We start from the raw sequence: 11,869 nt of genomic DNA on the forward strand, positions 1-11,869 counted from the left end.
TATATATTATTTTTTTATAAATTATACAATTATTATTATTATTTTATTATAAATTAAAACAGTTTAGTAAAATGATTGCTAGACTTTTTTAATAATGCATTTTTTTTGTAATGAAATTGAAAGGATTTATGGAAACTTTTTATGTAATATAAAATATAGAAAATATTTATGTAAATATATCTTTTATCTTTGTGATATAAAACATATGATATAACAAAAATATTTAGTTATATTATTATTAATTAAAACAAATCCATCTTATCTTTGTGATAAAGATATAATATTAAAATACTTATTTATAAAGGATACAATATTACCATACTTATTCATAATATTATATACTATTATAATAATCTTCTAGATTTTTAATAATGCATTTTTAATTAAGTGATTTGATTGAATAGATTTATGGAAACTTCTATTTTATAGTTATGTAATATATATATATATATATTTGTGAGCCAGTGCTGCTTTTTTATCATCAGAGTAGATGCTCTTGTCAAATTAATGCAAGTTTCTCTCTTTTTTGCAGCAAATGTTTTGGAAAATAGACTCTGGAAAAAAGCTGCATTCACAGGGGAAAAGACAGAAATGTTCTTAAAATGAAACCCATTTCGTGAGCAGCGCTCGACAAGCACATCAAATCAGAGTCGGCGAGTGGGAAAAGAATATTTACAGACATGCGTGTGGACCTGACTAGCACATCATTGGTGGGAAAGCAATATTTACTGTCCACGAGTGATCACACACACTCATCATCACCGGAGAGAAGGAAAGAGCTCATCTACGACGGACATGACTGCACCGCGTCTGTCAGACTGAGAGCAATCCGTAGTTATTTGTGTTTTAAAGGTCCAGATGCATCTGTGGTGTTATTCATCACACACACATCGCTCTGTAACGGGATATTTCTCATACACTGGGTGCGAAGAACAACAAGTGCTGCTGAAACCAGGAAATACAGACTGTTTGCAAGATGAATATTCTCATCACTTAGAGGAAAAGTGCAGCCAAAAATGCATCTTAATCAAATTGAAATGCATGAAAACCCAGTGCATAAATGAATGCAGTCATTAATAGGTTGTTTCACACTTTAAAGTCATGTGATTTTTAACTGAGAGAAACAAACAGGTATTGAAGTTGTTATGCATTAAGTGCATGGAAATATGAATGCAGCACACCTCATTTGAATATGCATGAGTCACACGGATTCATTAAACACAAATAAACATCTCAAGGCATTTGCTATGATGTTTTAACAAACTGAAATTGAAGTTGTTTAGTGCATGAAAATGCATTGCATGAATGAATGCAGCACACCTGATCTGAATATGCATGAGCATGCATGAATAATATGGATTACACTTATGATGTTTTATTCTCATTTCCTGGCGCTTGACAGCATCCACCTCCACTCCTTTTCAATTTTAAATCACCTGCTAATTTCATCCTGATTCTCTTTTTTGTGCCAGTGTCAGCTGCCCGGGTCTTTTCTGTGCGTGCCTCGACAGGAAGTTGAAAACAGGATTCTTCTTTCTAAATCGATTTAGAGCCAAACTGAAGAAACAAACACCTATTCTTCTCTGGATCAGATTATGCAGGGAATCCAAGCTCAAGAAGCTGAATGTGTGACACCACGTGCATCAAATAACCAAACTCTACTAATCTGAAGAGTTTTCAGGTCTCACTCTTTCTGAATTGCCATCATTTCTCCGTCTCTTTGGCTTGTGCAGTGTGTCTGTGTGGCTCCGCCCACTCACCTCCCACTGGCCCTGCTGTGATTGGCTCCTGAGCTGGATGAGCCAGTCCTCGCTGTGTGCCTCGGCGCAGTGGTGCATGGTGATGATGACGGGTCGGGTCAGGAGAGCCCCAGGAGGACCACAGCTGACCACCGGACTCAGGACCGTCTCCTGTGTGTCGTCCACCTGCGGCCTGGACACACACACACACACACACACACACACACAGTCAGAAACACCGCTGGCACAGACATCAGCAGATGAAATGTAAAACAGAACGTGCATCATTAACACAGTCTATTAGCGTTTATTATTATTATTAGCTTTTCTCTCAACATGGGTAAGTATCTGATGATTAACTGTGTGTGTTATTTTAGTAACATTATAATATTTAATAGTAATATTTTTAATAGCTTTAACTTATTTCTATTTTAGTTTTTGTTCTAGTTGTTTTAATACATTTATTTTTCAGTTAGTTACCAACACAACATTTCTAATTAGTTATTTTTTGTAATATATATACTGTATATTTTAATTAATTTCATCTTTATTACAGTCACAGAAACAATTTCTACACTGATTAATAACAACACTAATTTTTTTTTTTTTTTTTTAAATATATTTTGTCCTTTTTATATTTATTTCTACATACACACATATATTATTAAACTAAATATAACACAAAGGTAATAAATAAATTAAAATGAGAAGTGTTGTTTTTTATAGTTTTATTTTTAAATTAATGATAATAAGCCTTTTTATGTCTTTTTTAATTTAATTTAAAGTAAATATTTCAGCTCTGTTTTATCTTATTTGATTTTATTTTTCATAGTGCCACACTGTAAATAAAACCTCATTGGATCACTCTTATAAAGAAGGGACTGTTTCTAATTAAGTATTTCATGTGTTACTTGTGTAACTGAGACTGCGCTACAGATGGACATCTTTACGGCTCGAACACCCAGAATCCCCTCGTGAGGGCAGGGACGTTACCTCATGCTCTCCTTCCTGTGAACCGTCACGTACATCTCATAGACACGGCCCTGAGGGATGGCCCCCGCCGGCACCAACAAGCTCACGCCTGCGGAGACACACACACACACACACACACCGTCAGTCTGCCAGCCGGTGACCTCTGTGTGCTACACACTCCTGCACTCAGAGCTGAAGCCCTGTCAACATCACACACACACACACACACACACACACACTCATTGATTTCTCGCGTCCTTCACCTGAACTTCCCTTCGAGCGACTGTCACTCACAACATCCCAGAACGCAGCACACATACACACTTCATGTTCCATGTTAATTCATTTTCCTTTAACAAAAGCGATGAGTGCAATAATTACATGTCAGCAACAAACTAAACCAATAAACAAGGTAAAAAAAAACTTAACTAAATAATATTAATAAAATATTAATAAAATGTATCATATATAATATTATAAATAATACATGTATCTTAAATATAAATAAATAAAAAATATAAAATAAATAAATTCCACATAATAAAACTAATAAAAAACATTCTAGATAACTTTACTAAATAATAATAATAATAATAAAATGGATTATATATTATATAATACATTTATATTAAATATGAATAGATACAAAAATATATAATAAATATAAAATAAATACATTCCATATAATAATAATAAAATATATTATATAATACATTTATGTTGAACATGAATAAATAAACAAAAATAAAAAAATATATAAAATGGATAAATCCCATACAATAATAATTAGGGGTGCTCCGATCACGATCGGCCGATCGTTATGCGTATCTCCTCAGTAAAGCCGGTTTTCTAATCAGCGGTTAATTCCATCAGGTGCGTGATTTCACATAGAGCAGCTGTTACTACACAGAGCCGTTGTTAACTGAGAAGATGGGCCAAAAAACGCTGAAAATTAACGTGATTTGCGCATCTTCTCTATTAACAACGGCTCTGTGTAGTAACAGCTGCTCTATGTGAAATCACGCACCTGATGGAATTAACCACTGATTAGAAAACCGGCTTTACTGAGGAGATACGCATAACGATCGGCCGATCGTGATCGGAGCACCTCTAATAATAATAAAATGGATTACATATAATAATATTATATATAATAAATTTGTATTAATAATGAATAAATGATAAATAAAAAAATTATAAATAAATAATAAATTATAATAATAATAATAAATATAACAAAAGTAAAAATCAAAACTGCTATAACTAAATTAAAAATAAAAATGGAAACATTAAAAATAAAATTATATTGATATAATTATATTAATAAAACATTACAATAGTATATAAATAATATTTATAATACAACTAAAACTAATATTTTTTATTTATTTAAATGAAGCTGAAATAAAATCTAAATATTAGATTAATAAATAAATAACTTCCCCCAAACCCTCCAGATCAAAAGGACTTCACTTATTCATTTATTTAAAAAAAAAACTTTTGTCTCATTTATATCTATTATATTTATTTACATTTATTATGAATATTGTTATGCATTTTGTTCCTTTGCATTACAGTAACAATAACTATATTTTCTTACACTACAATAATGTGAATTTGGACATTTGAAATGTCTTAATGAAAAGTCAGTAACATAGTTTGATTAATATTTCTCAATGGTTGTGTAAAAACACCCTTTTACCCTGTCAAAAACATCTATTTTCAGAGCAAGCCGTTTTAGTGCATGTTCCTTTAAATGTTAATGAGCTCTGCTGACTCCGCCCCCTCTGTTCCAAAACTGCTCTCTGAGGAACTGTTTTTGTACTGTATGTTTCTCAGGGGGCGGAGCTACAGTAAGACACTTACACTACTACAACAGTATTGTCAATCAAACTATTGTGGGAGGGGCCTGTCTGTGTCATGGGCTCGAAATGATTTAACAAGATAAAAAAAAAAACACTGGGTGGATTTTTATCATTATTTAGGGTGTAAACACACTGCACACACACATTTCAGTTCATAAAAGTGCACGTAGCATCCGCCGCCCCAGTGTTTAACTGACCTGAGTTGGGCACGATCAGATGGCCTCCGAGGGCGTTGAAGGAGCCGAAGGCGGTGCAGGAGGGGTCCCAGGAGCGCAGGAGTGTGTGTGCGCGGCGGCTGACCGTGTCACTGTCCAGTTTGGGAGAGAGGTCACACAGGTCCTCCTGCGGCGTCACCAGACCGGACGAGTTGTACACCTTGATCTTCAGGTTGGGCAGCGGCTCCAGCAGGGGAGAGTTGGTCATGGGGATCTTATCAGAGACGTCGTGGAGGGCGTAGACAGGTCCTCTGTACATGGCAGCAGCCGAGGTCAGGTCCGGAGGAGCCGTGAGGAGATCCGCTACACACACACACACACACACACACAGAAACATTCAGTAACGCACGTCACATGAATGGAGGAAAACATACAGAATGATGTCGAATTGAGAATATCAGATGTGTTTCAGTGTAAAAACACCCATCTGTTTGGATTTAAAGGGACAGCAGTCTAATTAATTACTGTTGTATGTGTCATTAATGTTAATCAAGCAACAAAAGAAAGAGAAAATCAATCTTTACTAACCCTAATAAGCATAAATCTAAATGTATATGTCTGTTTGAAAGAATAAAAGTTTGTACATTTTAGTGAAATGCTTCATAAATGAATTTTAAATGACCAAATTTACTGTAGATTTATTAAAATATTAATAAAACTAAATGGCATTTAGACTAAATATTATGACTAAGACTAAATCTAAATTTGCTGTTAAAATGAACACAAAAGTGTAAGCAGTAAAACTACTGACTGGAAAACAAAAATAAAAAGCAATATTGAAAAAACTTAAAAGAAATAAATATGAAAAATAAATAAAATCAACAATAAAATAAAAGCTAATCAACAACGAAAGCTCCTTCTAATATTATTTTAATTATATAATACTATAAAAAGTATATTAATATTATAAAATTGAAACTAAAATTTAAAAGATGAATTTAAGCTAAAAAAACGAAACCGAAACCGCAATTAAACCTAAATAATGATACTTAAAAAAAAATAAACTAAAAATAAAATTATATAAATATTAATAAAATACTACAATAGTGTATGAATAATATTTATAATAAAACAAACTATTTAAAATATTTTAGTTTACTGAAATAAAGGTGAAATAAAATATAACTAATATAATATTAATTAAAACTTTTTACATTAAATTTAAATTCAAATTGCAAACTGTATATAAAAATATATTAATATTTCAATCTGAAAATGAAACACTGTATAAAATTATATATTCTAATCTTTTTTAATTAACATTGATAACTATAATAGCGTGTAATTTATACGAACATAACACTGTGTGATGAGACACTTAGTTTGTTTTTCTATTTTTTTCTGCTGAAGATCTTTGTGCAAACCTGTTGCATCTGTTCAGCACAGGAGGAGAAAGCATTATGAAGGCATCGGAGCTAAATCTAGTGGCTAATATTTATTTGCGGCGCGATGAAGAGCGCTGAACAAAGTCATCATTAGTCTCTTTCTCTCGTTACGGCAGACAGCGGACGGAGAGCAGATGCTGCTCTGCCCTTCACAGGTACACTGATGAATATTCATGAGCGAGCGGCGAGGGGGCGGGGCCTCCTTTTAATAAATCAAATACTAAATGAAAATTAGAAATTATTTTCACTATTTTTTAACTGAAATAAAATATTTTTACAATTATATTTCATGATTTCTTATAATTTTTTTCAATTATTATAATTTTTTTAATTCGTTTGTTTTAGTTTTTATTAACTATAATATCCTATAACTATAAAAAAAAGAAAAGTTTATGGTTTTAGATTTAAATTATTACATTTTAAATTTTAAATCTTTAAATTAGAGCTGATGAAAATATATAATATAACTAATTAAATCATAAAAAATAAATTAAAATAATTTTTAAATCAAAATGAAAAAAATATAAAGTAATATAAAAAACTAGAAGGTACATTTCCTGAAGAAAATGTGAGTGGTGCTTGCAGTGGCAAAACTCGGCGCCCTGTAGCCACCCATGATGCCTGTGTGATGTTGTGTAGCCATGATATAAGTTCTTTATATTGCTATATGGTTGCTAGGGTGATCTATATGGTTGCTATGGTGTGGCTATATAGTTTATGGGGTGATATTTAAAGATTATTTACCAGACTGAATCCAAAAAGCCCAAGCCAGTGTTTCTATATAGTTATTTGGCTGAGATAGAGCTTTTAAATGTAGTTAAACAGTTGCTAGGGTGCTAAAATTGGTTGCTATGGCGTGGCTATGAAGTAGTTATGTCACGACATATGGACTGTTTGATAGGCCGAGTCAAAAGAGCCCACTCCCAAGCTTCTATGTCTTCCTGATCCTAAGATATGATGTCAGATAATTTTTCCAATGTTAAGTCTATGGGACATTTTCACGCAACTTTTTCGCCCGCAGTACGAATATCGTAAATCCGATTGCTAAGAAAAGTCATAGCACACCTCTCCTCAATAAGCCGCACGTTTTGACATCTCATTCATGGGTCTGCGACAAAAAATGCGGGAGGAGTAGCGTGCCAAAGTTTTGTCAAGGCGAATAGTAATAGTAACACTAGAAGGTACATTTCCTGAAGAAAATGTGAGTGGTGCTTGCAGTGGCAAAACTCGCCCCTCTGTTGCTAGGGTGTTGCTATGTGGTTGCTAGGGTACCCGGGGTGGTTGCTAGGGCGGTTGCTAGGGTCCCCATGATGGTTGCTAGGGCCGTTGCTAAGGTACCCAGGGTGGTTGCTAGGGTAATCGGGATGGTTGCTAGGGTGTTGCTATGTGGTTGCTAGGGTACCCGGGGTGGTTGCTAGGGCGGTTGCTAGGGTCCCCATGATGGTTGCTAGGGCGGTTGCTAGGGTACCCAGGGTGGTTGCTAGGGTAATCGGGCCGGTTGCTAGGGTGTTGCTATGTGGTTGCTAGGGTACCCGGGGTGGTTGCTAGGGCGGTTGCTAGGGTCCCCATGATGGTTGCTAGGGCCGTTGCTAGGGTACTCAGGGTGGTTGCTAGGGTAATCGGGATGGTTGCTAGGGTGTTGCTATGTGGTTGCTAGGGTACCCGGGGTGGTTGCTAGGGCGGTTGCTAGGGTCCCCATGATGGTTGCTAGGGCGGTTGCTAGGTTACCCAGGTTGGTTGCTAGGGTAATCGGGGCGGTTGCTAGGGTGTTGCTATGTGGTTGCTAGGGTACCCGGGGTGGTTGCTAGGGCGGTTGCTAGGGTCCCCATGATGGTTGCTAGGGCCGTTGCTAGGGTACCCAGGGTGGTTGCTAGGGTAATCGAGGCGGTTGCTAGGGTGTTGCTATGTGGTTGCTAGGGTACCCGGGGTGGTTGCTAGGCAGTTGCTATGGTAACCAGGGTGGTTGTTATGATGTTACTAGTTGGTTGGTAGTTGTCACAGATGGTCACTATGTAGTTATTATAGAGTTCTTAGCCCATTTGAGCACTTAGCTAATCACTATTAGCATGTAGCTAATCATTGCTAGCATGACTAGCATGTTGGAAGTCCAGTGTGCTAGCATGAGTCAAAAAATCCAACCGCCATGTCTGTACGATGTTCTGATGCAGAGATATAGGTCGTGCAAAACAGTTGCTAGGGTACTCCGTTTGGTTGCTAGGGAGTGGCCTGGCAGCTGCCAATGATGATACTCCAAAGGCTGCTCGCCAATATAAACCAACCCACATGCCTCTACGATGTTCTGATGCGGAGATATAGATCTTGCAAAACGGTTGCTAGGGTACTGTGTTTGGTTGCTAGGGAGTGGCCTGGCAGCTGCCAATGATGATACTTCAAAGTCTGCTTGACAATATAAACCAACCCCCATGCCTCTATGTCTTTCAGATGTTAAGATATCTCTCTTTGGATTTAGGTTGCTAGGTAGCTCTTAATGGTTGCTAGGGCGTGGCTAGGTTGTCTTGAAGGAGATACATGATTGGGCGATTGCTGCCCGAGTCAAACGAGCCCACCCTCATGTTTCTATGACACTTCTATCCAAAGTTATTCATTTGATCTTTTTCAATGGAAGTCTATGGGGCTTGTTGCTATGGCGCTCTATACGGTTGCTAGGGCGTGGCTTGATAGATTCACAGTGATCCTGAGAGACTGATTGGTTGCCTGATTCAAATGAGCCCACCCCCTTGTCTCTATGACTATGTGATCCAGAGTTATGTTCAATGCAAAATCCCTATGTAATGTCCCACAGTAGGAAAAACACATTGTTTCATGGGCGATCCCTCCCCATTGGCTTAGTATGGGGCAACTTTGGGGGGCTCTTGCGCCCCAGGGGTACAACTTATACCCCATTGCGGGGTATGATCGCGCACAGCCTGATAGCCTCTCCAAATGTGGTGATTCACATGTTTCTGCGAAATTCTCTCTCGGAGCTACGATCCGTCAAAGTTGGCCGTAATGCATTGTCTATGCGATTTTTCGCTCGTTTTTTCGCCCGGTGTACGAACATCGTACGCCCGATCGCTTATAAAAGTCATAGCACACCATTCCCGATTAGGCCGCACGATTTGACGCCTGTTTCGTTGGTCTGTGTCAAAAACTGCGGGACAAGTTACGCGCCGAAATTTTGGCGGAAGAAGAATAAGAATAACTAGAAAGTACATTTCCTGAAGAAAATGTGAGTGGTGCTTGCAGTGGCAAAACTCTGCGCCCTGTAGCCACCCATGATGCCTGTGTGATGTTGTGGAGCTGAGATATAAGTACTTTATATTGCTATATGGTTGCTAGGGTGATCTATATGGTTGCTATGGTGTGACTATATAGTTTATGGGGTGATATTTAAAGATTATTTACCAGCCTGAATGCAAAAAGCCCAAGCCAGTTTTTCTATATAGTTATTTTTGCTGAGATACAGCTTTTAAATGTAGTTAAACAGTTGCTAGGGGGGCTAAAATTGGTTGCTAGGGCATGGATATGAAGTTGTTATGTCACTACTTATGGACTGCTTGATAGGCCGAGTCAAAAGAGCCCTCTCCCAAGCCTCTATGACTTTCTGATCCAAAGATATGATGTCAGATAGTTTTTCCAATGTTAAGTCAATGGGATATTTTCACACATTTTCTTCGCCCGCTGTACGATTATCGTAAGTCCGATTGCTTAGAAAAGTCATAGCACACCTCTCCTCAATATCCCGCACGATTTGACACCTCATTCATGGGTCTGTGACAAAAAATGCGGGAGGAGTAGCGTGCCAAAGTTTTGTCAAGGCGAATAGTAATAGTAACACTAGAAGGTACATTTCCTGAAGAAAATGTGAGTGGTGCTTGCAGTGGCAAAACTCACCCTCTGTTGCTATAGGGTGTTGTAATGAGGTTGCTAGGGTGGTTGCTAGGGTACCCGGGTTGGTTGCTATGGTACATGGGATGGTTGCTAGGGCGGTTGCTAGGGTCCCCATGATGGTTGCTAGGGCCGTTGCTATGGTACCCAGGGTGGTTGCTAGGGTAATCGGGATGGTTGCTAGGGTGTTGCTATGTGGTTGCTAGGGTACCCGGGGTAGTTGCTAGGGCGGTTGCTAGGGTCCCCATGATGGTTGCTAGGGCCGTTGCTAGGGTACCTAGGGTGGTTGCTAGGGTAATCGGGGTGGTTGCTAGGGTGTTGCTATGTGGTTGCTAGGGTACCCGGGGTGGTTGCTAGGGCGGTTGCTAAGGTCCCCATGATGGTTGCTAGGGCCGTTGCTAAGGTACCCAGGGTGGTTGCTAGGGTAATCGGGGTGGTTGCTAGGGTGTTGCTATGTGGTTGCTAGGGTACCCGGGGTGGTTGCTAGGGCGGTTGCTATGGTAACCTGGGTGGTTGCTAGGGCCGTTGCTAAGGTACCCAGGGTGGTTGCTAGGGTAATCGGGGCGGTTGCTAGGGTGTTGCTATGTGGTTGCTAGGGTACCCGGGGTGGTTGCTAGGCAGTTGCTATGGTCTCCTGGGTGGTTGCTATGATGTTACTAGCTGGTTGGTAGTTGTCACAGATGGTCACTATGTAGTTATTATAGAGTTCTTAGCCCATTTGAGCACCTAGCTAATCACTATTAGCATGTAGCTAATCACTGCTAGCATGACTAGCATGTTGGAAGTCCAGTGTGCTAGCATGAGTCAAAAAATCCAACCGCCATGTCTGTACGATGTTCTGATGCAGAGATATAGGTCGTGCAAAACGGTTGCTAGGGTACTCCGTTTGGTTGCTATGGAGTGGCTTGGCAGCTGCCAATGGTGATACTCCAAAGGCTGCTCGTCAATATAAACCAACCCCCATGCCTCTACGATGTTCTGATGCAGAGATATAGACCTTGCAAAACGGTTGCTAGGGTACTGTGTTTGGTTGCTAGGGAGTGGCCTGGCAGCTGCCAATGATGATACTCCAATGGTTGCTTGTTAATATAAACCAACCCCCATGCTTCTATGTCTTTCAGATGTTAAGATATCTCTCTATACTTTGGGTTGCTAGGTAGCTCTTAATGGTTGCTAGGGCGTGGCTAGGTTGTCATGAAGGAGATACATGATTGGCCGTTTGCTGCCCGAGTCAAACGAGCCCACCCTCACGTTTCTATGACACTTCTATCCAAAGTTATTCATTTGATCTTTTTCAATGGAAGTCTATGGGGCTTGTTGCTATGGCGCTCTATATGGTTGCTAGGGCGTGGCTTGATAGATTCACAGTGATCCTGAGAGACTGATTGGTTGCCTGATTCAAATGAGCCCACCCCCTTGTCTCTATGACACTGTCATCCTGAGTTATGTTCAATACAAAATCCCTGTATAACTTCCCATAGTAGGAAAAACACACTGTTTCATGGGCGATCCCTCACCATAGTATGTCTATGGGGAACTTTGGGGGTCTCTAGCGCCCCAGGGGTACAACTTGTACGCCTCTGCGAGGTATCCTCTCGCACAGCTTGATAGCCTCTCCAAATGTGGTGATTCACATGTTTCTGCGAAATTCTCTCTCAGAGCTATGCTCCGTCAAATTTTTTTGTAATGCATTTCCTATGGGACGTTTTTCGGCCGATTTTTCGCCCGCTGTACGAACATCGTACGCCCGATCGCTTATAAAAGTCATAGCACACCTCTCCTCAATAGGCCGCACGATTTGACGC

At 39.0% G+C, this 11,869-nt stretch overlaps 1 protein-coding gene across 2 annotated transcripts in view; it reads right to left on the reverse strand.

Annotated features, from left to right (window-relative positions):
- LOC128020894 (netrin receptor UNC5C) overlaps positions 1–11,869 on the reverse strand; it is a 156,273-nt gene that overhangs the window by 9,832 nt on the left and 134,572 nt on the right. For both annotated transcript variants that reach the window (XM_052607694.1, XM_052607693.1), the window contains 3 exons: positions 4,774–5,094; positions 2,733–2,820; positions 1,761–1,932 (listed from right to left, as the gene is read on the reverse strand). In XM_052607694.1, the coding sequence (XP_052463654.1) occupies positions 1,761–1,932; positions 2,733–2,820; positions 4,774–5,094 (581 nt within the window). The remainder of the gene's footprint in view (positions 1–1,760; positions 1,933–2,732; positions 2,821–4,773; positions 5,095–11,869) is intronic.

This window comes from Carassius gibelio, chromosome A10, assembly GCF_023724105.1.
Source record: "Carassius gibelio isolate Cgi1373 ecotype wild population from Czech Republic chromosome A10, carGib1.2-hapl.c, whole genome shotgun sequence".
NCBI lineage: Eukaryota > Metazoa > Chordata > Actinopteri > Cypriniformes > Cyprinidae > Carassius > Carassius gibelio.